Source organism: Diceros bicornis, chromosome 25 (assembly GCF_020826845.1).
Source record: "Diceros bicornis minor isolate mBicDic1 chromosome 25, mDicBic1.mat.cur, whole genome shotgun sequence".
Lineage (NCBI taxonomy): Eukaryota > Metazoa > Chordata > Mammalia > Perissodactyla > Rhinocerotidae > Diceros > Diceros bicornis.
The window spans coordinates 797,723-822,289 of NC_080764.1; the positions used below are offsets into that span (position 1 = coordinate 797,723).

At 46.1% G+C, this 24,567-nt stretch overlaps 1 protein-coding gene across 1 annotated transcript in view; it reads left to right on the forward strand.

Annotated features, from left to right (window-relative positions):
* Positions 1-24,567, forward strand: part of TTLL8 (tubulin tyrosine ligase like 8) — a 51,536-nt gene that overhangs the window by 21,450 nt on the left and 5,519 nt on the right. Inside the window, 5 exon segments of the mRNA XM_058568100.1 lie at positions 357-485; positions 1,845-1,959; positions 3,114-3,239; positions 11,061-11,247; positions 23,622-23,770. Coding sequence (XP_058424083.1) covers positions 357-485; positions 1,845-1,959; positions 3,114-3,239; positions 11,061-11,247; positions 23,622-23,770 — 706 coding nt within the window.

Genomic DNA, 24,567 nt, shown 5'->3' on the forward strand with positions numbered 1-24,567 from the left:
GAGCCCGTCTCCCAGGGGTCCAGGTCAGGAAGCAACACATTCACCCATATCCACACGAGGCCTGTCCCTGGGCTGGACGGAGGCACCCACGGGGCGGGCAGCTCAGACCCCACTCGCAGCCCTGAGTCCGGGGCTTGTTCCTGAGAGCAGACACCCTCTGCAGTCGCAGCTGCTCCCATGCCCAGCACACAGCAGGCCCTCGAGGGACATGCGTTGGCTGCAGTCCAGATGGCAGCTTCACAGTTAGAATCTGCACGTCGTTTAAAATCTGGTTTCCTTCACTCTCAGTTAGATCTTAACTGTCAAAGGATATGAACCTTAAGTGCTGGGTATGGATAAAGGTTTTTTCTTGCCAGTCCAGGTTGGTAAAAAATGAAATGCCGTACTTCCTCTGGACCATCAAAAGGGATGTCATTGACTATCACAGCCTGAACTGTGACCAGATGCTGAATCACTACTGGAAGACCGCCTCCTTCACCACCAAGGTGAGCAGGAGGCGTGGGGAGGCCGGCGGGAGCAGGTGCGGGGCAGCCCCTCGCTTCCTGAAACACCAGTGCCCTGTGGCTGGGAGAGCCATGCATGGACTGGTCACCTTGGGGCTCCTCCCCAGGCCTCGGGCCTCCTGCTGGCCCGGCCAGAGGCCATGGCCACTGCCCAGCATCAGTGCCTAGAGTCGCTCAGCACCTGCCCCACCCACTGCCCCTTGGAACCACAGGCGGCCCTTGCCCTGTCCCTGGGAGGCCCTGAGGCCACATAAGCACCCTCCTCTGGGCACACAGGCCAAGCCAAAGATGGGGCAGGGGGAGGTGGCCACCACAGCCCGACTAGGCTCTGGCCCAGGAGGGGCTCTGTGTCCCAGGGGCAGGCCACCCTCAGCTGCACTGGGACTTCCAGTGGCAGGGGATCTGCAGCGAGGCATTGACATGGCATCTGCCACGCTGGGCACTTGCCGCTCGCACCTCCTTTCAGCCGCACAGCCCCTCCTGGGGGCAGCCATCCCCCGTCTACCTGGAGGGCTGGGGTTCAAGGGTGGCGCCAGCCCAGGACAGAGGGGCCTGTGTGCACCTGGTCCAGAGAGATTGGGGAGCAGGGCTTCCCTGGCAACAGGGAGCATCCCCTCAATAGGCAAAGCTGACATGGGGCATCAGGGCCGGGGCTCGCGGCTGCCCTGGTGGCTGCCCCTGTAGGAGTCTGGCCCCCCACGCATCCTCGCCAGGCCTGGGGCCACTGGCGTCCTTGGGGGTGTGATCGATACCTGCAGGCAGCCCAGTCAGGCCGGGCTCCCTGCAAAGCCCTCGTGTGGAGCAGTCGCCAGTGTGCCTGGCGGCCAGTAGGCACTGCGTTTCCCAGGCGCTTGGCACTTTTTTCCAAACGGGGAGACGAGCTGGACCCTTGGGTGCAGGCCTTCCCGCCAGGCCTCTTTAACAACTAGTATCACGTCCATGAGGCCAGAGTGGTGGGCGTGACCGTGCTGTAGACCCGCCTGCTTGCTCCCGCCTCTCCTGGGCCTGAGCCAGGCACCATTTGGGACCTGGGGGGTGAATGCAAAGCCCACAACCCTGGGCACCTTCATACGGCCCCCCGCCCCCCTTGGGCCTGCCGCTCCTGCCACTGACCAGAGGATGAGCCAGGGCGCTGGCCTGCACATCAGGTCATCTGGCTGCTAGGACCAGCTGGCTGGGGGGGCAGGAGGGGCTGGGAGGCTGGGGAGGGGTCCGCTCCAGGAGGCGCACCCCCTCGGAGCCCGCTGGAGCTGGTGCCGCCCAGCCAGGCCTGCGGGCGTTCAGGCTGGTCTGAGATGGACTGACCGGCCTGCGGGACCTGACGTGCCACTGTCCCTGCAGATAGGGCTGTGCGTGAACATGCGGAGCCTGCCATGGTACGCCTCAGCCAACCCCGACTCCTTCTTCCCGCGATGTTACGGCCTCTGCACCGAGAGCGAGCAGCAGGAATTCCAGAGTAAGTGGCTGGAGGCCGGTGGAGGCCACCTGGGTCAGGATGGTGGGCAGCAGCCTCTCTGGTCCACCTTCTGCTGAGGTGGCTGCAGGAGCCTTGGGAAGGGAGGCGGGGCGGCCTCAGCCGCAGGGCTGGGGCTGGGGGTGCGGTGGGTGATGGTGGAGGGCCTGGTCCCATCCCAAGGCCTGGGGGCTCAGCTCTGTTTCACGTGGTGAGGGCTAGTCCAGGGACTTCCATGGGAGCGGACAGGCGAGCCCGGCGCGGGCAGTGTGCATGAATGTCCACGGGGCAGAGCAGCTGGGGGTCAGGGGCAAGCTCAGGGGCATCTGTTCTGATGGAGGGAAGAGGCTTGGTGAGCGGCCAGCGAGGGGAGCTCAGGTTCTGGATGTTTCCAGGGTGGCAGCAACTGCTGGGCAGGCGGATGTTGGGTGGGGCGGCCCCAGCTGAGATGAGGAAGGAGCAGGTTTGGGCGAGAAGGTGCTGGAATCCCTGCAGACCTCTGAGAGGGCATGGTCAGTCTGGAGCTGGAGTGGGGAGAGGCCTCATGGCATGGGCTCGATCACGGAGGTGCTGGCCGCCTGCCCTGGCAGACGACGGGCACTGAGAGCCAGGCTGGGCCCCAAGCCCGGGCCTGCGGGACCCAGAGCTGCCTTCTGTGCTGGGTGGGCGCGGTGGGACTCCCGGCCATCTGCAGAGAGGGGAGTCCAGAGAGGCTTCCAGGATGGGGAGGGTCCTGGTGCTGTCAGCAGGGGAGCTTCTAGAAGGGTCCCTCTGGTGCAGGGCTGAGGACACAGGAGCAGGGAGATGTGGTGAGGGTGCCCACGGACTGTGGCCCTGGGGGGCAGGAGAGGGGCAGGGAAGAGGGCATGTGAGTTCTGCCTCTGGGCCTGTGGACAGGGCGGGTGAGCCGCTGGGGTGGAGGTCCCAGGGGTGTAATTAGACTCCCATCGGCAGAGGGGTGGGGGGCAGAAGGACGGGGTTGGAGGTGGAGTCTGGGGGCGGAGGGGGCAGTGGGGGAGTCCTGCCCCTCAGAGGGCTGTGAGGCAGGAAGTGAGGCCCCGCAGGCTGTGAGACGCCTGGGCTGAGGAGGGCTGGCACTGGCAGAGGTCCCTGGTCCCCAGTGCAGGCAGAGGGGGCGAGCCTTGGTGTCCTTTCAGACGACTTCCGGCGCACAGTGGCCTCCAGCATCCTCAAGTGGGTGGTCAGCCACCAGACCTGCGACAGGAGCAAACCCAAGAGCAGGAGGGAGGAGGCCAGTGACAGTGACCCCAGCAACAGGAAGGGTATGTGTGGGGCCCAGGCTGCACACTCTGGGAGGACAGTGACAGGAGGGGTGGGGGGCTGCATGTCTAGGACGGGACGGTGGCTCCGTCCCCACCCCCAGTCTCTGCCAAAGAATCCCATGGAAGAGGACCCCAGGGAACGGGCTCCTGCGTGGTGCAGGGAGACGTGGGCCACCGTGGTTTAGGCCTGCAAAACCCAAATAAGCTTTTTTCATGGTTGTTGTTCACTTTAATAGAGCAGTTTTAGGTTCACAGCAAAGTTGAGCGGAGGGTACAGGGATCTCCCACATACTGCCACCCCCCATAGCCTTCCCCACTGTCAGCATCTCCCCCAGCGTGGGACATTTGTTATGATCGATAAACCTACATTGACACGTCGTCATCATGCAGAACCACAGTTTACATTAGGGTTCATTCTTGGTGTTGTACATTCTGTGGGATTTTACAAATGTACCACGACATGTATCCACCATTATGGTATCATACAGAGTAGTTTCACTGCCCTAAAAATCCCCCGTGCTCCACCTGTTCATCTCCCCTTCTCTCACCCCCGGCAGCCGCTATTCCTTCTGCTGTCTCCATAGTTTTGCCTTTTCCAGAATGTCACATAGTTGGAATCATACCGTATGCAGCCTTTTCAGATTGGCTTCTTTCACTTAGTGATAGGCATTCAAGATTCCTCCATGTCTTTTTATGGCTTGGTAGCTCATTTTTTTAGCACTGAATAATATTCCATCGTCTGGATGTGCCGCAGTTTATTTATCCTTTCACCTACTGAAAGACGTCTTGGTTGCCTCAAGTTTTGGCAATTATGAGTAAAGCTGCTGTAAACATCCATGTGCAGGTTTTTGTGTGGACGTAAGTTTTCACCTCCTCTGGGTAAACACCAAGGAGGCCAGTTGCTGGATCCTATGGTGAGAATATATGCAGTTTGGTGAAAAACCAGCAAACTGCCTCCCAAAGCAGCTGTACGGCTTTGCACTCCCACCAGCAGTGAAGGAGACTTCTTGTTACTCTGCATCCTGTCAGCATTTGGTGTTGCCAGTGTTCCGGATTTTGGCCGTGCTAATAGGTGAGTAGTAACATCTCCTTGTTGTTGTTGTCGTCGTTGGGACGACAGGGTGAGATTCACCCTGAGCTAACGTCTGTTGCCAGTCTTCCTCTTTTTTTTTTTTCCTCCCCAAAGCCCCAGTGCATGGTTGTATGTCCTCGTTGTTAAGTCCTTCTAGCGCTTGTACGTGAACTGCCGCAGCACGGCAACTGACAGACGGGTGGTGTGGTTCTGCGACCGGGAGATGAACTCGGGCTGCTGAAGCAGTGAGAGCTCCAAATTTTACCCACTAGGCCATCAGGGCTGGTTCTCGTTGTTTTTATTTGCATTTCTCTGATGATGTATAATGTGGAGCATGTTTTAACATACTGATTTGCCATCTGTGTGTCTTCTTTGGTGAGGTGTCTGTTCAGATCCCTGCTCAATTTTTAATTGGGTTAATTGTTTTCTTATTGTTGAGTTCCAAGAGTTTTTTGTATACTCTGGATAACAGTCCTTTACTAGATGTGTCTTTTGCAAATATTTTCTCCAAGTCTGTGGCTTGTCTTCTCATTCTCTTTCCAATGTCTTTTGCAGAGCAGAAGTCCAGCTTAATTTCAATGGAGTCCAGCTTATCCATTATTTCTTTTATGGATCGTGCCTTTGGTGTTGTCTAAAAAGTCATTGCCATACTCAAGTTCATCTCGTTTTTTTCCTATGTATCTTCTAGGAGTTTTATGGTTTTGTGTTTCACACTTAGGCCTATCATCTATTTTGACTTAATTTCTGTGAAGGGTGTAAGGTCTGGGTCTAGATTCATTTTTTTGCATGTGAATGTCCTGTTGTTCCAGCTCCATTTGTTGAAGAGACTTTTCCCCATTGTGTTGCCTTTGCTCCTCTGTGAAAGATCAGTTGACCATATTTATGTGGGTCTATTTCTGGGTTCTTTATTCTGTTCCATTGATATCTTTGTCTATTCTTTCACCAATACCACACTATCTTAATTATTGTAGATTTAAAGTAAGTCTTGAATCCAGAGAGTGTCAATCCTCCAACTTTGTTCTTCTCCTTCAATATTGTATTTACTATTCTGGATCTTTTGCCTCTCCGTATAAACTTTAGAATCTGTCTCCAATAGCCACAAAATAACTTGCTGGGGTTTTGATTGGGATGCATTGATTCTATAGGTCAAATTGGGAAGGACTGATATCTTGACATGAGTCTTTCCTAGTCATGAACGTGGACCATCTCTCCATTTATTTAGTTCTTTGATTTCATTCATCAGAGTTCGTAGTTTTCCTCATATAGATCTTGTACGTATTTTGTTAGATTTATTTATATATTTATTTCATTTTTGGGATGCTAATATAAATGTTATGGTGTTTTTAACTTAAATTCCAATTATTCACTGCTGGTGTATAGGAAAGTGATTGACTATAATCACTTACTAGTTCCAGGAGGGTTTTTGTCAATTCTTTCAGATTTTCTATGTAGACATCACGTCATCTGTGACGGTTTTATTTCTTCCTTCCCAATTTGTGTACCTTTTCTTGTCTTGTGTTATTGCATTAGCTAGGACTCCCACTATGATGTTGAAAAGCAGTGGTGAGAGGAGACATCTTTGCCTTGTTTCTGATTCTAGTGGGAAAACTTCTAGTTTGTCACCATTGAGTATAATGTTAGCTGTAGGTTTTTTGTAGATATTCTTTATCAAGTTGAGGAAGGTCCCCTCTATTCCTAGTTTGCTGAGAGTTTTTATCATGAATGGGTGTTGGATTTTGTCAAATGCTTTTTCTGCGTCTATTGAGATGATCATGTGATTTTTGTTCTTTAGCCTGTTGATGTGATGCATTGCATTAATTGATTCTCAGATGTTGAACCAGCCTTGCATACCTGGGATAAATCCCACTTGGTTATGGTGTATAATACTTTCTATACATTGTTGGATTCAATTTGCTACTGTTTTGTTGAGGATTTTGCATCTATGTTCATGAGAGATTTTGGTCTGTATTTTTCTTCCCTTGTAATGTCTTTTTCTGGATTTGGTATTAGGGTAATGCTGGCCTCACAGAATGAGTTAGGAAGTATTCCCTCTGCTTCTGTCTTCTGAAAGAGATTGTAGAGAATTGGTATAATTTCTCCTTGAGTGTTTGGTAGAATTTACCATCTGGGCCTGTTGCTTTCTGTTTTGGGAGATTATTAATTGTTGATTCAATGTCTTTAATAGCTAGGACTATTCAAGATCATTTACTATCACTAGTAAGTGAAATAGGCCTATTCAGATTGTCTATTTCTTCTTGTGTGAGTTTTGGTAGATTGTGTCTTTCAAGGAATTGGTCCATTTCACCTAGATTATCAAATTTGTGGGCATAAAGTTGTTCACAATATTCTTTTATTATCCTTTTAATGTCCATGGGGTCTGTAGTAATGTCTCCTTTTTCCTTTATGATATTAATAATTTGTGTCCTTTATATTTTTTTTCTTAGTCTGGCTAGAGTAGTTATTGATTTTATTGATCTTTTCAAACAATCAGCTTTTGGTTTCATTGTTCTTTTTTTCTATTACTTTTCTGTTTTCAATGTCATTGGTTTCTGCTATAATTTTTATTATTTCTTTTCTTCTGCTTACTTCAGATTTTATTTTCTCTTCTTTTTCTAGTTTCCTAAGGTGGAAGCTTAGATAATTGATTTTAGGTCTTTCTTCTTTTCTAATATGTGCATTCAATTCTATAAATTCCCCTTTAAGCATTGCTTTCATTAAATCCCACGATTTTGATAAGTTATATTTTCATTTTCATCCAGTTCAAAATATTTAAAGATTTTTCTTGAGATTTGTTTCTTTGAGCCATGTGTTATTTAGATGTGTATTGTTTAATCTCCAAGTATTTTGGGACTTTCCAGCTATTTTTCTCTTATGATTTGTAGTTTAATTCCACTGTGGTCTGAGAGCACATATTGTATGATTGTTATTCTTCTAAATTTGTTAAAGTGTGTTTTATGGCCCAGAATGTGATATATCTTGGTAAATGTTCCATGTGAGCTTGAGAAGAATGTGTATTCTGCTTTTGTTGGATGGAGTAGTCTATAGATGTCCCTCGTATCCAGCTGATTGATGGTGTTGTTGAGTTCAGTGATATCGTTACTGATTTTCTGCCTGTTGGATCTGTCAGTTACTGATAGAGGAGTGTTGAAGTCCCGTACTATAATATTAGGTTCGTCTATTTCTCCTTGCAGTTTGTCAGTTTTTGTATCATGTATTTTGATGCTCTGTTGTTAGGTGCATACATATAAAGGATTGTTAGGTCTTTTGCAGAACTGATCTCTTTTTCATTAGGTGATGTTCTTTTTTATACCTGATAGTTTTCCTTGCTCTGAAGTCTGCTCTGTCTGAAACTAATATAGCCACTCTGCTTTCTTCTGATTGATGTCAGCATGGCATAACTTCTCCATCCCTTTACTTGTAATCTGTATGTGTGTTTATATTTTAAGTGGGTTTGTTGTAGAAAACATACAGTTGGGTCTTACTGTTTGATCCACTCTACAATCTCTGTCTTTTAGTTGGTATATTTAGACCATTGATGTTTAAAGTGATTACTGACATAGTTGGATTAATAGCCACCATGTGTGTTACTGTTTTCTATTCATTGCTCTTGTTCTCTGTTCCTACTTTTTCTTCTACTCTTTTTTTGCCTTTTGTGGTTTTAACTGAGCATTTTATATGATTCTACTTTCTCTCCTTTCTTAGCATAGCAGTTATACTTCTTTATATATATGCATATTTTAGTGGTTGCCCTACAGTTTGCAATATACATTTACAATGAATCCAGCTCCGCTTTCAAGTAACACTGTACCACTTCACAGTAGTGCAAGTATCTTATAATGACAAAGTGTTCCTACTTCTTCCCTCCTGTGCCTTGTATGATGGTTGTCATTCGTTTCACTGATCCATAGCTATAATCATTGGATGCATTGTTGCTATTATTATCTTTAACACTTATTATTAAATTATTTGTTCTGTCAGATTATTTAAGAATAAGAAAAATATAACTTTTTGTTTTACATTCACTTATTCCTGCTCCAATACTCTCTTTGTGTAGGTCTGAGTTTCTGATCTTTGTAGTTTTCCTTCTCTCTGAAGACTTTTAGTATTTCTTGCAAGGCAGTTCTACTGGCAAAAAAAAATTCCAATTGTTTCGTTTTTTGTCTGAGAAAGTCTTTATTTCTCTTTCACTTTTGAAAGATAATTTCCCAAGATATGGGATTCTAAGTTGGTGGGTTTTTTTTTCTCTCAGCATGTTAAATATTTCACTCCACTCTGAAAAGTCAGATGTAATTCTTATCTTTCTTCCTCTATAGGTAATGTGCTTTTTTTTCCTCTGCCTTCTTTCAAGATTTTTTCTTTATCTTTGATTTTCTTCAGTTTGAATATGATATGCCTAGGTGTTTGTCTTCTGCTTTTTTGGTTTTGTTTTTGGTATTTTTCTTGCCTGGTGTTCTCTGAGTCCTGGATCTGTGGTTTGTCTGACATTAACTTGGGGAAATTCTTAGTCATTATTGCTTTCAAATATTCCTTCTGTTCTTCTTTTTCTTTCTTTTCCTTCTGGTATTCCCATTATACATACGTTACCGCCTTTGCAGTTGTCCCCAGGTCTTCCATATTCTGTTCTGGTTTTTTTTTTTTTTAAGTCTTTTTCTCCTTGATTTTCAGTTTGGGAAGTTTCTGTTGCTATATCTTCAAGCTCAGGGATTCTTTCCTCAGTCATGTCCAGTCGACTAGTAAGCCATCAAAGGCATTCTTCATTTCTGTTACAGTGTTTCTGTCTCTAGCATTTCTTTTTGGTTCTTTCATAGAATTTCTCTCTCTCTGCTCACAGTGCCCATCTGTTCTTGCACGCTGTCTACTTTCTCCATTAGAGCCCTTAGCATATTGATCATAGTTGTTTTAAATTCCTGGTCTGATAATTCCAACACCCCTGCCATGTCTGGTTCTGATGCTTGCTCTGTCTCTTCAGATTGTGTTTTTTCTTTTAGTATGCCTTGTAATGTTTTGTTAAAGGCTGGATAAGACATCCTGGGTAAAAGAAACTGTGGTAAATAGGGCTTCAGTGATGTGGTGGTGAGGTGTGTTGGGGGGGGCAGTGTCCTGCAGTCCGTGATTAGGGCTCAGTCTTTCAGTGACCTGTGCCCCTGGACTGTGGACTTCACCAGCACTTCTCAGGTTTTTTCACCTTTGGTGGGACAGGCTGGAGGGAACTGGGGTTGGGTATTTCCCTTCCCCCTGGTTGGTCAGGCTCTGGTAACTACTTCTCCTGAGGGCAGCCTTGTTAGGAGCAGAATGGTCTGTGTGTTTCAAGATGGATGTTTTTCCCCTCCCCTTGCCAGATCATGCAGGGATTTTTCTCTGATATTCACTGTGAGAAACCAGTCAGGCTCCTGGAGGTAAAAGTGACAGAAGTGTAGGGGTCGCCCTCCAGCAACCCACCAGTTATGGTTCAGGTCTTCCCACCCTGGCTCTGGTTCCCCCACCTGGGCTCTGGTTCCTGAGGAGGTTCCTGCTCCAGGAACACGTGATTTTCTGTACCCACCAGTCAGTCTCTCCAGTTTGGGGGCAGCAATCTGTCTGGGACCTCACTTCTCTGATGGATCTAAGAAGAGTTGTTGATTCTTCAGTTTTTCCAGCTTTTTACTTGTTAAGATGGAATGGCAACTTCCAAGCTTCTTATGTGTCAAATCAGAAACCAGAAGTACAACTTTTCACGTTAAAATGGTTATTTTTTATTTATTTTTGTGTGTGAAGAAGGTCAGCCCTGTGCTAACATCTGCCAATCCTCCTCTTTTTGCTGAGGAAGATTGGCCCTGGGCTAACATCTGTGCCCATTTTCCTCCACTTTATATGGGACGCCGCCACAGCATGGCTTGACAAGCGGTGCGTCGGTGCACGCCCAGGATCCGAACCTGTGAACCCTAGGCCGCCGAAGCGGAGCGCGCACACTTAACCACTGCACCACCAGGCCGGCCTCTAAAATGGTTATTTTTATGTTATGTGAATTTTACCTCAATACATCTTTCTAAATGCACGTTGTAATCTCTATACCTACCATGTAAACGCGAGCGCTTTCTCTGGGTCCTAATCTCAGGGCCGTGGGGCCTGCTCTCCATCAAGGCTGCCTCCTGGGCGATGCCTCAGCCAGCACAGGGCCTAACCCCCCGTTGTTTGTGGAGTTGTTTCCAGGCATTTTCCAAGCAGCCTTGTTCCTGGGTTTACCTCCAGGCTCCTACCCCAGAGCCACACGGACCGGTGCTTGTTCTGGGTCCGTTCTCACATCCTAACCTGGGGGCTGTGTTGCTTCGTGTGGGAGCGAGGCCACTTGAGATCCACCTCCACCTTGATGAGGGGACCTCATTCAGTGCCTGCATGCAGTGCCTCCCGAGTCCCAGCAGTGATCTCGCCCCATGTCCAGAGGAGAGTGAGATGCTGTGTAAGAGGATAGACACACGGAGCCGGCGAGCCCACATGGGCGAGTGCTCTGGAAGCACTGGAAATACAGGGAGATGCTCTCACCAGACACCCACAGGGCTTGTGGGCACGGAGCAGTGGGGGGCAGCTTTGGGAGGGGAGCAGTCCCCGCCCAGACACGGGTGTGGGTCCAGGGTGGCCGCCCAGAGAGTCGCATGCTGTCCCCACGAAGCCTTGAGGCACGAGGGGTGGGGTGGCCTTTGTCCAGTGTGCCAGGTAGTGCCATTCACGGGGCAGGTGCAGTCACACTCCGTGTGCCTGTGCTTGGGTTTCAGGTCCTGAGAATGACGGATCGAAGCTCACAGGCCTCTCGGGGCAGGTCGTGGACATGGCGTGCAGGGTGTGCCAGGCCTACCTGGGGCAGCTGGAGCACGAGGACATCGACGTCTCCGAGGACACCACCCAGGACCTCACAGAGGACGAGTGGAAGGACCTGACCCAGCAGTACTACTCCCTCGTCCAGTAAGACGCGCCCCGTTCAGAGCTCTCAGCGTGCCTGCTGCTCCGACAGCAGGAGGGAGCAGGTGCCCCGGGCTCACGTTAGTCGAGGATGTCGGTTGGACTCGAGGGGTTGTCTGGGGAAGTCCAGCCTCTGGGACCTCTGGGGCACCCATCTGGGCATTGGGTGCCTGTCTGGGAGTTGGGGTGCCTATCTGGACATTGGGGTGCCTGTCTGGGCCTCTGGGGCACCTGTCTGGGCATTGGGTGCCTGTCTGGGAGTTGGATGCCTGTCTGGATATTGGGGTGCCTATCTGGGCATTGGGGTGCCTGTCTGGTCATCTGGGGCACCTGTCTGGGCATTGGGGTGCCTGTCTGGGCATCTGGGGGACCTGTCTGGGCATTGGGGTGCCTGTCTGGACATCTAGGGCACCTGTATGGGTATGTGAGGCATCGTCTGGTCATTGGGACACCTGTCTGGATATTAGGGTTCCTGTCTGGGTGCTGGGGCCCAGGCCATCCCACAGGCCCTGTTGGCTGATAAGATGACATCCTCCTTGGGGGCGCCTTTGGGTAACATTACCTTAAGCACCTTCCACTTCCCTTCCTGTCCTTTACCTCATTTGAACCCGACAACAGTGGTCAGAGACAGGCAGGCAGGCCCATCTGTCCTGTCTCGCGGCCAGGCCACCTGGCTGGCTCTGAGTCATCAGGACTGGCAGAGCCGTGCCTGGCCCAGGCCTCCTGAGTCTCCACGACCTTGGTTGCCCCTCGACGCCTGGGGTCCCAAGGCTGAGCCTGGCTCTCCTCCTGTCTCTTGAGGGCCGAGTCCTTCACAGGGCCAGGGGCCCAGCACCGGCTTCCCAGCGGCCAACAGAGAGGAGCTGGGGCGGAGGCGGCCCAGGCTTCCCACAGTATGAGAAGCTGTTGGCCAAGGCAACAAGTCAGGAAAGTAAGAGCCCTCGTGTTGGAGGGTCTGCCCGCAGCCCACACGCACTGCCCCAGGGTCGTTTCTGTGCTTTCGGTCCTTCTTTCATTCTTTGGGATTAAGAGGTATTTTCCTCTTTCCTGATCTGTGGAGATATGACTACAGGAAGGGCATGCCGGGCACTAATGGTGTGTGTTTGTGGATGGAAGTTTGTGTATGTGCTCACCTGTGTAGCCACCACCCAGATCAAGACAAAGAGCACTTCCAGCCCCCATCAGGCCCCTGGTGACCTTCGCAGGCAGAACCCCCACAGACGTCACACCTGTTCTGGTTCCTACCCCCTTGGCCAGTCTTGCTGTGGGATTTCATATTCATGGAATCATACAGGCCGTGCTCTCTCGATTACGACTTTTGCTCGACATAAAGTCTGTGAGATTCATCCGAGTTGGTGCATGTAGCAGAAGCTGGTTCTTTTCCATGCTGCGTAGAATCCCATTCTGTCAATAGACCACAAAGTATTTACTCATTCTGATGTGGACAGGCAACTGGGTTACCTCCAGCTTTTGAACACTTTCCAAAGTGGTTGTACAGCTTCACAGGCCAACAGCAGTGAGTGCACGCTCCACCTGCTCCGTGACGCAGACAACGCTGGGCACTGTCGGTCCTTTTAGTTATCCCTTCTCGGTCATCTCTTGTGGTCCTAGTTTGCACTTCTCTGATGACTGATGGTGCTGAACGTTGTTTCATGTGCTTGTTGGTCATTTGGATCTCTTGTGACGTGCTGGTTCACATCTTTTGCTCATTTAAAAATCAGGTTGGAGAAAAGAATCAGGTGGGCTGTCTCTTTTTTTATTGGTTTCTAAGAGTTCTCCATATGTTCTTCATCAAGTCCTTTGCTGTATATATGCATTAAGAATACTTTCTCCCATTTCGTGACTTGTGTTTTTACCTCTTAATGGTATTCATTGATGAAGTCCAGTGTTTTGACTTTTTCTATTAGGTAGGGTGTTCAGGATCCTGTTTAAGAAACTTTTGCCTATCTAAGCTCATGAAGATGTTCTATGATTTCTTCTAGATGTTTTATTGTTTTTCCTTTCGCTTTTAGCTTTTTATGATTAATTAATCTTGAATTAATTTTGTGAAAGATAAGAGAAAAGGATCAAGGTTCTTTTAGTACATAGACGTCCACTACAGAGAAAGAATAAACATGACTTGTGTTGAAACTTGCTCTTGGTCCCGCATGTAGTCTGTTGTGGTAAATGTTTCATGTATACCTGAACACAGTGTGCATCTGCCGTTGCTGGGTGGTGTGTTCTAAAAATGTCAGCTAAATTGACACCCATATCCTTCTTGACTGTTCTGCCGGCTTGTTCTCTGAGGGACTGAGCGAGCTGAGTCTCCAACTATGTTTGAGGGTTCTTCTCTTTCTCTGTTTAGTTCTGTGATTGTTTTCTTTATATTTTTGATCCAATTAGTCAGGACATCCAACTCAGGATTGTTTTGTCTTCCTTCGATTGGACCCTTTTATCGTTATGAAATGTGCTCTTTATCTCTATTAATACTTCTTGCCTTAAATTCTACTTTTTATGATATTAGCATGGCCACACTAGCTCTTTTGGTTAGTGTTTGCGAGGTGTATATCTTTCTCAGCCTTTTCCCTCAGTCCATTGGGGCCTTTACGTTTTGACGTGGGTCTCATAAAGAGCATGTGTTAATGGCTCCGTCCTGCTTCTTGCTCAGTCTTGCCATCTCTTTCTGTTAGTTGAAGTGTTGGTTGCATTTACACTGAGAGTCCTTGTTAATGCAGTGGGTTAAGTCCACCAGCTCTTTGTTTCTATTTGTCCTATAACAGATACACAATGGATACATAATGGATACATGAGCCTCACCATGCTTTAGCTCCATTCACTTCCGTCTTCCCTGCTGAGCTGCTGTTGTCACATATTTACTTCAGCAGAGGTGGAAACGCCCCAAGACATGGTTATTATTGTTGCTTTAAACAATCAGTATTCTTTTGCATTTATCCTGAGGTTTACCCTTGACACGGTTTTCATTCCTTTCTGCAGCTCTGTGATTCTGAACCTCCAGACTGTTTTCCACAGCGGTTGCATCATTGTACATTCCCACCAACAGTGTACAAGGATTCCAATTCCTCCACATCCTCGCCAACACTTGTTATTTTCTATGTTTTGGATAGTATCGTCCTAATTGGAGTGAGGTGGTATCTCATTGTAGTTTTTTTTTTTTTTTGAGGAAGATCAGCCCTGAGCTAACATCTGCCAATCCTCCTCTTTTTGCTGAAGAAGACTGGCCCTGGGCTAACATCCATGCCCATCCTCCTCCACTTTATATGGGACGCTGCCACAGCATGGCTTGACAAGGGTGTCAGTGCGTGCCCAGGATCCAAACCGGCAAACTCCAGGCTGCCGCAGCGGAGTGCGAGCATTTAACCGCTTGTGCCACCTGGCCGGCCCCTCATTGTAGTTTTGATTTGCATTTCCCTAATGATCAGTGATGTTCAGCATCTTTTCATGTGCTTATTTGCCATTGGTATATTGTCTTTGGAGAAATATCTATGTAAGTCCTTTGCCCATTTTTGAATCAGGTTGTCTTTTGTTGTTGAGTTTTAGGATTTCTCTATATATTCTGGATATTAATCCCTTATCAGATATATGATTTGCAAACACTTTCTCCTATTTTGTGGGTTGCCTTTTTACTCTGTTGATATTGTCTTTTGATGCACAAATTTAAAAACTCTTCTTGGGGCCAGCCTGGTGGCGTAGTGGTTAAGTTTGCGCGCTCCACTTCAGTGGCCCGGGGTTTGCAGGTCCGAATCCCGGGCGCGGACCTATGCACCACTCATCAAGCCATGCTGTGGCAGCATCCCACGTACAAAATAGAGGAAGATGGGCACAGATGTTAGCTCAGGGCTAATCTTCCTCAGCCAAAAGAGGAAGATTGGCAACAGATGTTAGTTCAGGACCAATCTTCCTCACCAAAAAAACCCACCAACTTTTCTTAAAGTTCAATTTGTCTATTTTTTGTTTTGTTGCCTGTGCTTTGGTGTCATATCCAAGAAATTATTGCCAAATCCAATGTCATGAAGCTTTTGCCCTATGTTTCTTCTAATAGCTTTATAGTTTTTGGTCTTATATTTAGGTCTTTGATCCATTTTGAGTTAAGTTTTGTATATGATGCTAAGTAAGGGTCCAACTTCATTCTTTTGCGTGTGGGTATCCACGTCTTCCAGCACCATTTGTTGAAAAGATTGTTCTTTCCCCATTGAATAGTCTTGGCATCCTTGCTGAAAATCGTTTGACCATATATGTGAGGGCTTATTTCTGGGCTCTCTATTCTGTCCCATTGGTCTATTTGTCTGTCTTTATGCCAGTACCACACTTTTTGATTAATGTAGCTTTGTAATAAGTTTTGAGATCAAGAAGTGTAAGTCTTCCAACTTTGTTCTTCTTATTCAAGATTGTTTTGGTCATTCAGTGTCCCTTGAGATGCCATATGAATTTTAGGATGAGTTTTTCTATTTCTGCAAAAAATGTCCTTGGGATTTTGACAAGGATTGCATTGAATTTGTAGATCCCTTTCTGCAGTATGGATATCTTAATATTAAATCTTCCAATCCATGAACGTGGGATATCTTTCCATCTATGTCTTCTTTAATTTCTTTCAGCAAATTTTTGTAGTTTTCATTGTAGCTTTCACATCCTTGGTTAAGTTAATTTCTAAGTATTTTATTCTTTTTGATGCTATTGTAAATGGAATTGTTTTTGTAATTTCCTGTTCAGATTGTTCGTTGCTAGTGTGAAGAAATGCAACTAATTTTTGTGTGTTGACTTTGTATCTTGCTTCTTTGCTGAATTCATTTATTAGCTGTAACAGATTTTTTTGTGTGTGTGGAATCTTTAGGCATGTCTACATATAAGATCATGTCTATGAACAGAGATAATTTTCACATGTTGAACCATCTTTGCATTCAAGGAATAAATCCCACTTGATCATGGTGTATAATCCTTTTAATATGCTGCTGAATTAAATTTGCTAGTATTTTGTTGAGGATTTTTGCATCAATGTGTATAAGGGATATTGGTCTGTAGTTTTCTTTTCTTGTAGTGTCTTTATCAGGCTTTGGTACCAAGATCATGCTGGCCTCATAGAATGAGTTAGGAAGTGTTCCCTCCTCTTCAACTTTTTTGAAAAGTTTGAGAGGGACTAGTATTAGTTCCTGTTTAAATTTTTGGTAGATTTCGCCAGATCTAGGTCTTTTCTTTGTTGGGAGATTTTTCATTATTGATTCCATCTCTGTGGTAGTTATAGGTCTATTCAGATTTTCCATTTCTTCATGATTTAGTCTCAGTAATTTTGTGTTTCTAGGACTTCTTCCATTTCTTCTAGGTTATCCAATTTGTTGGTGTGCAATTGTTCATAGTACTCTCTTATAACTCTTTTTATTTTTGTAGAATCAGTAGTAATGTCCCCAATATCATTTCTGATTTTAGTAATTTTGAGTCTTCTCTCTTTTTTTATTAGTCCATCTAGCTAAAGGTTTGTCTATTTTGTTGATCCTTTCAAAGAACCAACTTTTGGTTCCATTAATTTTCTCTATTGTTTTTCTATTTTGATTAACTCTGCTCTAATCTTTATTATTTCCTTCTTCCTTCTAGCTTTGGGTTAGTTTGTTTTTCTTTTTCTAGTTCCTTAAGTTGTAAAGTTAGGTTGTTGATTTGAGATCCTTCTTATTTTTTCATGTAAGCATTTAGAGCTATAACTTTACCCCTTAGCACTGCTTTCATGCATCCCACAAGTTCTGATATGTTGTATTTTCATTTTCATTTGTCTCTAAATATTTCCTAATTTCCCTTGTGATTTCTTCTTTGATCCATTAAGAGTATGTTGTTTAATTTCCACCAATTTGTGAATTTTCCAGTTTTACTTCTGTTATTGATTTCTAACTTCATTCCATTGTGATCAGAGAAGACATTTTTATGATACATATCTCTTTAAAACTATTGAGACTTAATTAGTGGCTCAATATACTATCTATCTTGGAAAATATCTCATGTGCACTTGAGAAGAATGTGTATGCTGTTGTTGTTAGGTCGAGTGTTCTGTGTATGTCTGTTAGATCTGGTTGGTTTATTGTATTAAGTCCTCTATTGCCTTACTGATCTTCTGTCTGGTTATTCTATCCGTTATTGAGAGTGGGATATTGAAGTCTCAAACTATTATTGTAGAACTATTTCTCTCTTCAATTCTGTCAGTTTTTACTTCATATATTTTGATGGTCTGTCATTAGATGCATAAATGTTTATAATTGTTATATCTTCTTGCTCTATTGAACATTTTATTAATATGTAATTTCCTTCTTTGTTTGTCTCTTAACTTTTTTGATTTCAAATCTATTTTGTCTGATATTGGTATAGCCATACCTACTTTCTTTGGCTACCATTTGCATGGAATATCTTTTTCTATTCTTTCACTTTCAATCTATTTGTGTCTTTAGCTCTGAAGTGAGTCTCTTGTAGACAGCATACGGTTGGAGCATGTGTTTTTATCCAGTCTGCCAATCTCTTTCTGTTGATTGGAGAATTTAATCCATTTACATTCAAAGTAATTACTTATAAGGAAGGACATACTTCTGTCATTGTGCTGTTTATTTTCTATATGCCTTGTAGCTTTTTTGTCCCTCATTTCCTGCATTACTGTCTTCTTTTGTGTTTAGTTGATTTTTTTGTAGTGAAATGTTTAAATTCCTTTCTCATTTACTTTTGCGTATATTCTGTAGCTATATTCTTCTTGGCTACCATGGGGATGACATTTAACGTCCTAAAGTTATAACACTCTGACTTGACGTCAATAACCTACAGAAACCCTGCTCCTTTACAGCTCCTCCCTCACCTCCTTCTGTTGTCAATGTCACAAAAGTATCTTTTAACGTTGTGTCCAAAAACATAAACTAATAATTCTTTTAAATGCATTAGTCTCTTAAATTATGTTGAAAACAAAATGTGAAGTTACAAACCAAAAATGTGTTAGTCTCTTAAAGAAGAAAACAAAAAGTTCAGTTACAAACCTTTATTACAGTAATACTAGGGCTTGTAATTGCCCACGTATTTACCTTTACTGAGCTCTTCATTTTTCCATTTGGCTTCGAGTTACTGTCTTGTGTCCTTCATTTCACACTGCCAGACTCCCTGGAGCATGTACTGCAGGCCAGGTCTTGTGGTAACAAGGTCCCTCAGCTTTTGTTTATCTGGAAATGTCTTAATTTCTCCCTCATTTTTTGAAGGACAGTTTTGCTGGATATAGGATTCTTGGTTGACAGTTTTTTTCTTTTAGCACTTTGAATATATTGGCCTACTGCCTTCTGGTCTCCAAAGTTTCTGATGAGAAATCTGCTGTTAATCTTATTGAGGATCCCTTGTATGTGATGAGTCACTTCTCTCTTCCTGCTTTCAAGATCCTCTCTTTGTCTTTCAAAAGTTTGACTATAATGTGTTTCCACGTAAGTCTCTGGAGTTCATCTTATTGGAGTTTGTTGAGTTTCTTGGATGTTGATATTCACATCTTTCATCAAATTTGGGAAGTTTTCAGGCATTATATTCTCACATATTCTCTCTGCCCCTCTCTCTCTTCTCCTTCTGGGACTCCCATGATGCACCTGTTGGCCCACTTGGTGGTGTCCCACAGGTCCTTTAGGCTCTGTTCACTTCAATCTTTTTTTTTTCTCTTTCTCAAACTTGATAATTTCCATTTTCCTATCTTCAAGTTCATTGGATCTTTCTTCTCCCTGCTTAAATCTGCCTTTGGATCCTTCTAGATAATTTTTCATTTCAGTTATTCCAAGAACTCAAGTTTGATTTAACATTCAAAAGTCAATCAGTGGAGTATTATTCAGCCTTAAGAAGGAAGTTCTGACACACGCTCCAACATGGATGAACCTTGAGGGCAGTACACTGAGTGAAATAAGGCAGCCACAAAAAGGCAAATACTGTATGATTCCACTTATATAAGGTACTTAGAGTCATCAAAATCACAGAGACAGAAAGTAGAATGTTGAGTGCCAGGGGCTGGGAGGAAGAAGAAATGTGGAGTTAGTGCTTAATAGGGACAGAGTTTCAATTTTACAAGATGAAGCGTTCTGGAGATGGATGGCGGTGATGGTTGCACAATAATATGAATGTACTCAATACTACTGAACTGTACACCTAAAAATAGTTAAGATAGTAAATTTTATATGTGTATTTTACCACAATAAGGAAAAAAGTCAATTGGTAAATTTCATTACATTTACAGAATAAAGAAGAAAAACTATATGATCATCTCAAGAGATACAAAACATTGATGAAATTCAACACTTGTCCATGTTATTATTTTTTTCAGCAAACTGGGAAAAGAAAGAATTCCTTAATTTGATAAAGTTTATCTATAAAAATCCTAAAGCTAACATATTTCTTTATGGTTATGTATTGAAAGTGTTCTCCTTGAAATCAGAATGAGACAAAAATGCTCACTATCATGACCTCCAATCTGTATTGATTGAACGGTCAGTTTAGTTTAATAGTAGAGGAAAAAGAAATAGAAGGCATAAGACCAGAAAGGAAGAAGTAAAACTCTTTATTTACTGATGACCTGATTGTGCACATAGAAAATTTTAAAAATCATAAAGAAAGTATCATAATTAAGTGAGTTTAGCAATGTCACAAGGTACCAGGTAAAATACAAAAGTCCACTGATTTCTATGTACTAGCAACAGCCATAAAATGGAATTTTTGTTTATTTATTTATTTATTTTTTTGTGAGGAAGATTGGCCCTGAGCTAACATCTGCCAATCCTCCTCTTTTTACTGAGGAAGACTGGCCCTGGGCTAACATCCATGCCCATCTTCCTCCACTTTATATGGGACGCCGCCACAGCATGGCTTGACAAGCAGTGCGTTGGTACGCGCCCGGGAGCCGAACTGGTGAACCCCAGGCCGCCCCAGCGGAGCACGCGCACCTAACCGCTTGCGCCACCAGGCTGGCCCCTGGAATTTTAAAAATACAATTTACAACAACATCAAATAACAAATATCTAGAAGAAAATATAACAAAATACATTGAAGACCCTAACTGAAAAGTATAAAATTAAACAGAAAAATTAATGACCTAATAATTGTGTGTGTGTGCATAAAACCATGTTCATCAATGACTCTGTGATATAGAAATATTTGTTCTTCCTAAACTAATCTATAGATTCAATGTAATTCCAGTCAAAATCCATGCAGGGATTTTTTTGGAGGGATGGGATGGGAGGAATTGACAAACTGATTCTGAAATTTATTTGGCAATATGAATGATTTAAGAAAAGCCAAGACAACCTTGGTCAAGAAAAACAAGATTAGAGGACTTATGCCTGTATTTCAAGACTTGCGATAGACCTACAGTAATTATGACAGTGTGGTATTGGCGTGAGGTAGATGAATAGAATGAATAGACCCATGTAACTGAAGAGAGCCTAGAAATAGGTCCTCATGTGTATGAGCACTTAAGATCAAGGTGCCACCTCTCTTAACAGTTCTGTGAGGAACGGTTAGACTTTTCACTAACTGGTGCTTGAGCAACAAGCATCCTTATAAGAAAAAAAGTTCCTTGAAGCCTGCCTCATAAATACACAAAAATTAATTTGAAATTATCATGATATGTGAAAGTTAAAAAAAAGATAAGAAAACACTGGAGTATATCTTCATGATCGTGAAGAAGGAAAGATTTCTTAAATAGTTCACTAAAAGCAGTCATCATAATAGAAAAAACTGAGAAATTTCCCTCTATTGACACTGAGAACTCTGTTTATCAAAAAACACTACAAAAGCAAGCCACAAACTGGAGGAATGTATGTACGATGCGTATGTCCCACAGAGCTCTCGTGTGTGGAATACATACAGAACTCCTATAGATCAGGAGGAAGGGAGAAACAGTTCCACTGCAAATACCAAAAGCCTTCAACAGGCACTTTACAAAAGAGGCATCCACATAGCCAATAAGCATGTGACTAGAACTCACCGTCAGTACTCATGAGAGAACGCAGATTCAAACCACACGGAGATACCACTGCACGCCCCCCAGAACGGCTGAAACAAAAGACCCAACACTGAGTGTTGCCAATACGGGGGTGCAGCTGGGGCTCCGATGCACTGCTGGTGAGAGTGCAGATTGGACAACCAGGTTAGAAAGCCTTTGGCAGTTTCTTATAAATTTAGGCATCTACATACCCTACGACCCAGCTGTGCCATTCTTAGGTCTTTATCCAAAAGAAATGAAAACATATGTCCTCAGAAAGACTTCATTCATAATAGCCCAAATCTGGAAACCTCGAGATGTGAAAGAAGGAGCTGCTGGTCCAGGCCACACCCGGGTGAACCTCACAGTCGTTCTGTTGAGCGAAAGAGACCAGACATGGAAGAGTACGTGCTGTGTGAGTCCACCCACGTGAAGTTCAAGGAAGCCGAGTCTACACAGATAGGAGGGCAGAGGGCAGAGGGCAGAGGGGGCTGACTGGGATGGAACACAGGGAAACCTTTCGAGGGGCTGCAGGTGTTTACATCTCGATCTGGGTGGCAACTGCACGAGAGTACACGTATGAAATGCATACATACGTTGACGGTTTTCTCTGAGTAGGGCACTATGCACTTAACCATTTTCTTAGACCTTCGCAGAGAAGCAGTCCGGGAGTGACCACGAGGTGGCAGCAGTAGACCCGCGTGGCCACCGTGGTGCCTGCAGGGCTTGCTGAGTGCGTTAGGGCTGTCAGGGCCGTTCAGTTCAGTCTGTGCCCTGACTTGGTGGGGCACATGGTGTCCCCAAACGTGATGTGCGTGTCGTCAGGAGCAGAAGGGCAGGCGCTGTGTCCCTCCCTCTTATCCTCAGCATCGGGGTGGGGAGGGGGTTGGTGCTTGTTGTCTAACGATCACGGATGTGTCTGGGACCTGAACGTCCGGACCTGAATCTGGGCTCCTGAACAGCAACCAGTCCTCCTGTCCTCTCTTCCAAGGGGGGTGGGGGGCGGGTGGTGGTGGTGACGATGTTATTACCATGATGTGCAAACTCACAGTTGACGGCTATCCTGCCCAGATACCACGGTGCCGGGCTGAGGCATCCTCCAGGCCAGGGCTGAGATGCCCTGGAAAGATCGCGGGGATTCCTTCCTGAGGGAGAGCCAACCACTGGTCCTCTTCCTGAGCCAAAGTCGAGACTGCATTCGTGTCACCAGACGCATCTGCTGGTCTCCTGGGCAGCTGTGATCCTGACCAGCACTGTGGACACTCTCGGCGACCTGCTTTAGTTCACCACGGTCTCCAGGGCCAGTCTCTGCAGCCAGACGGGACTGTCATGAGGCGCACAGGGACTCGCGCCCGTTTCCACCATGTCCTGTTGTCATCCTGGGGTCAGATAGAATCTGTTTGCTACAGAGGAGGGCCTGGCGGGTCTGGGGGCTCCCCTCCAGCAGGTCCAGCTACAGCCAGGGCGGCAAGGCCCTCTCTGACACGTCACCCACGTTCCCTGCGCCTGGGGAAGGGCCTGCACCGCCTCGCGGCTCTTGCTTTCTCGTGCTCTCATGCACAGCAGCACGGTTGGGGGGTCTCTCCCCCATCATCAGGGACACCACCACGCTTCACTTTTCCCTTCCATGTTGCCCTCCCATCCCCAGCAGGTGTGAACAGAACACTGTGCACAGACATCCCTATCCCAAAAAGCTTTGCTCCTGCCTCCAGGCCATCACCTCGGAGCTCAGCACAGCCCAGCCTCTGCTATAGCCCACCCATGTGTGGGGGGTCTGATGCGGCCCTGGGGGCAGGTTCCTTGTCCCAGCTTTCAAAAATGCGTGGCTGCGCTCTAAACCCTCTCAAACAGTTCTAGCATCCACCCTGCCTTTATTCCCTTAAATTATGGTGGCTTCCTGAGCTGGCCCCATTGCCACCATGACTGTGTGGCCACCAGCCGGTCCGAGTGACGGTCAAGCCTGCGGGACATTAAGCAGGCGTCCAGCCCTGGTAGCTGCAGCACATGGCATGGCCAGTGTGGGCAGGTCGGCTTTCCCATCAGGACCTCCCTACAGGCAAGAGGTCATCCCAGGCGCCACCAACCACTGGACACATGGGCCTGCAAGGGCCACACTGACGAGAGGATGCGGCACAGGGACCCCGCCCTCATCTCCCTGCAGCTTTTCCTGGGCCCCAGGCACAGCGCTCCTGGGGTGTACGTGCAGTCTAGACCCACAGTTGGGGTCCCCATGTCTCCCCCTGCCCAGCCGGGAGCACCTGGGAAAGGGCGTGTTCCCAGGCACCCCTCGGGTGGTAGGAGGAAGCTCCAGGCCCACCCCTCGCCCTTTCCCGCCAGGTCAGCCACTGGCCGCACCTGGTCAACAGAGCCTGGGCACTGCGCTCCGAACCTCATGCAATCGCTGGATCTTGTTTTGTAGAGGCAACACTTTCATCTCTGATTCAAGAAATCACTTTTCGCGGTGCCAGGCCCTGCTGAGTAAACTCACCTCCGTGAACCCTCAGATGGAGATTGACGGGCTTCGGAACATCTGGATCGTAAAGCCCGCGGCCAAGTCCCGGGGCCGAGGTGAGTCTCGAGGCTGTGCGCTGTGCGCAGGGGTCCACCGAGGCTAGGAGCCGGCGGGGACAGCCAGCCGTGGGAGCGGCGCCGGCTGGACGCACAGGATTCGCAGGCACCCGGTGGTCCTGGTCCTGGGGGATGGGCGTCTCAACAGACACTGGTCTTCACAGTTTATGTCCAAGGTTTGCTGATTCCTTAGGACGTTCCCATCTGTATTCCTAAGTTAAACTGGTCTGTAGTTTTCTTTTCTATATTTCCTCCATCCATCCTGGTGATAGGCTTACGCTAGCTACTAAAACGGAGTAAGGGCCTCTATCTCAAGCAACAGTGGAGTTGTCGGAACGATGGAATTCCTGCTCCTCGGATATATTAGGAAACGGGCCTGTAAGCGCCCAGCTCTCTGCGCCCGGCTCTCTCTTGGAGGCACCTCCTTGGCACCGTGTACATTTCACCGTGTACTCATCCTCCTCTGTGGTAGCTGCAACCATGTCTTCTTTTTATTCCTAATGGTGGATACTATGTGTTCTTTTTAAAAACAGGATTTCAATGTGTTTTCCAATCTTATTCGTGCTTCCAAAGAACCAACTTTTGGTTGCATTTTTTCAATTTTCCTGTGAGGGATTTCTTCCCCCGTGGCTCTGACTCAAACGCTCAGCTTATTTATTTCAAATCTCTCTTGTGCAACAATTAAAGCTTTTACACTGTGAAATTTCCTCTGAATATGGCCTTGGCTGCATCCTCTTCTTGAAGTTCTACGATGTTCTCATTTTCCTGAGTATCTAAATAGACTTTCCTTTTTGTTA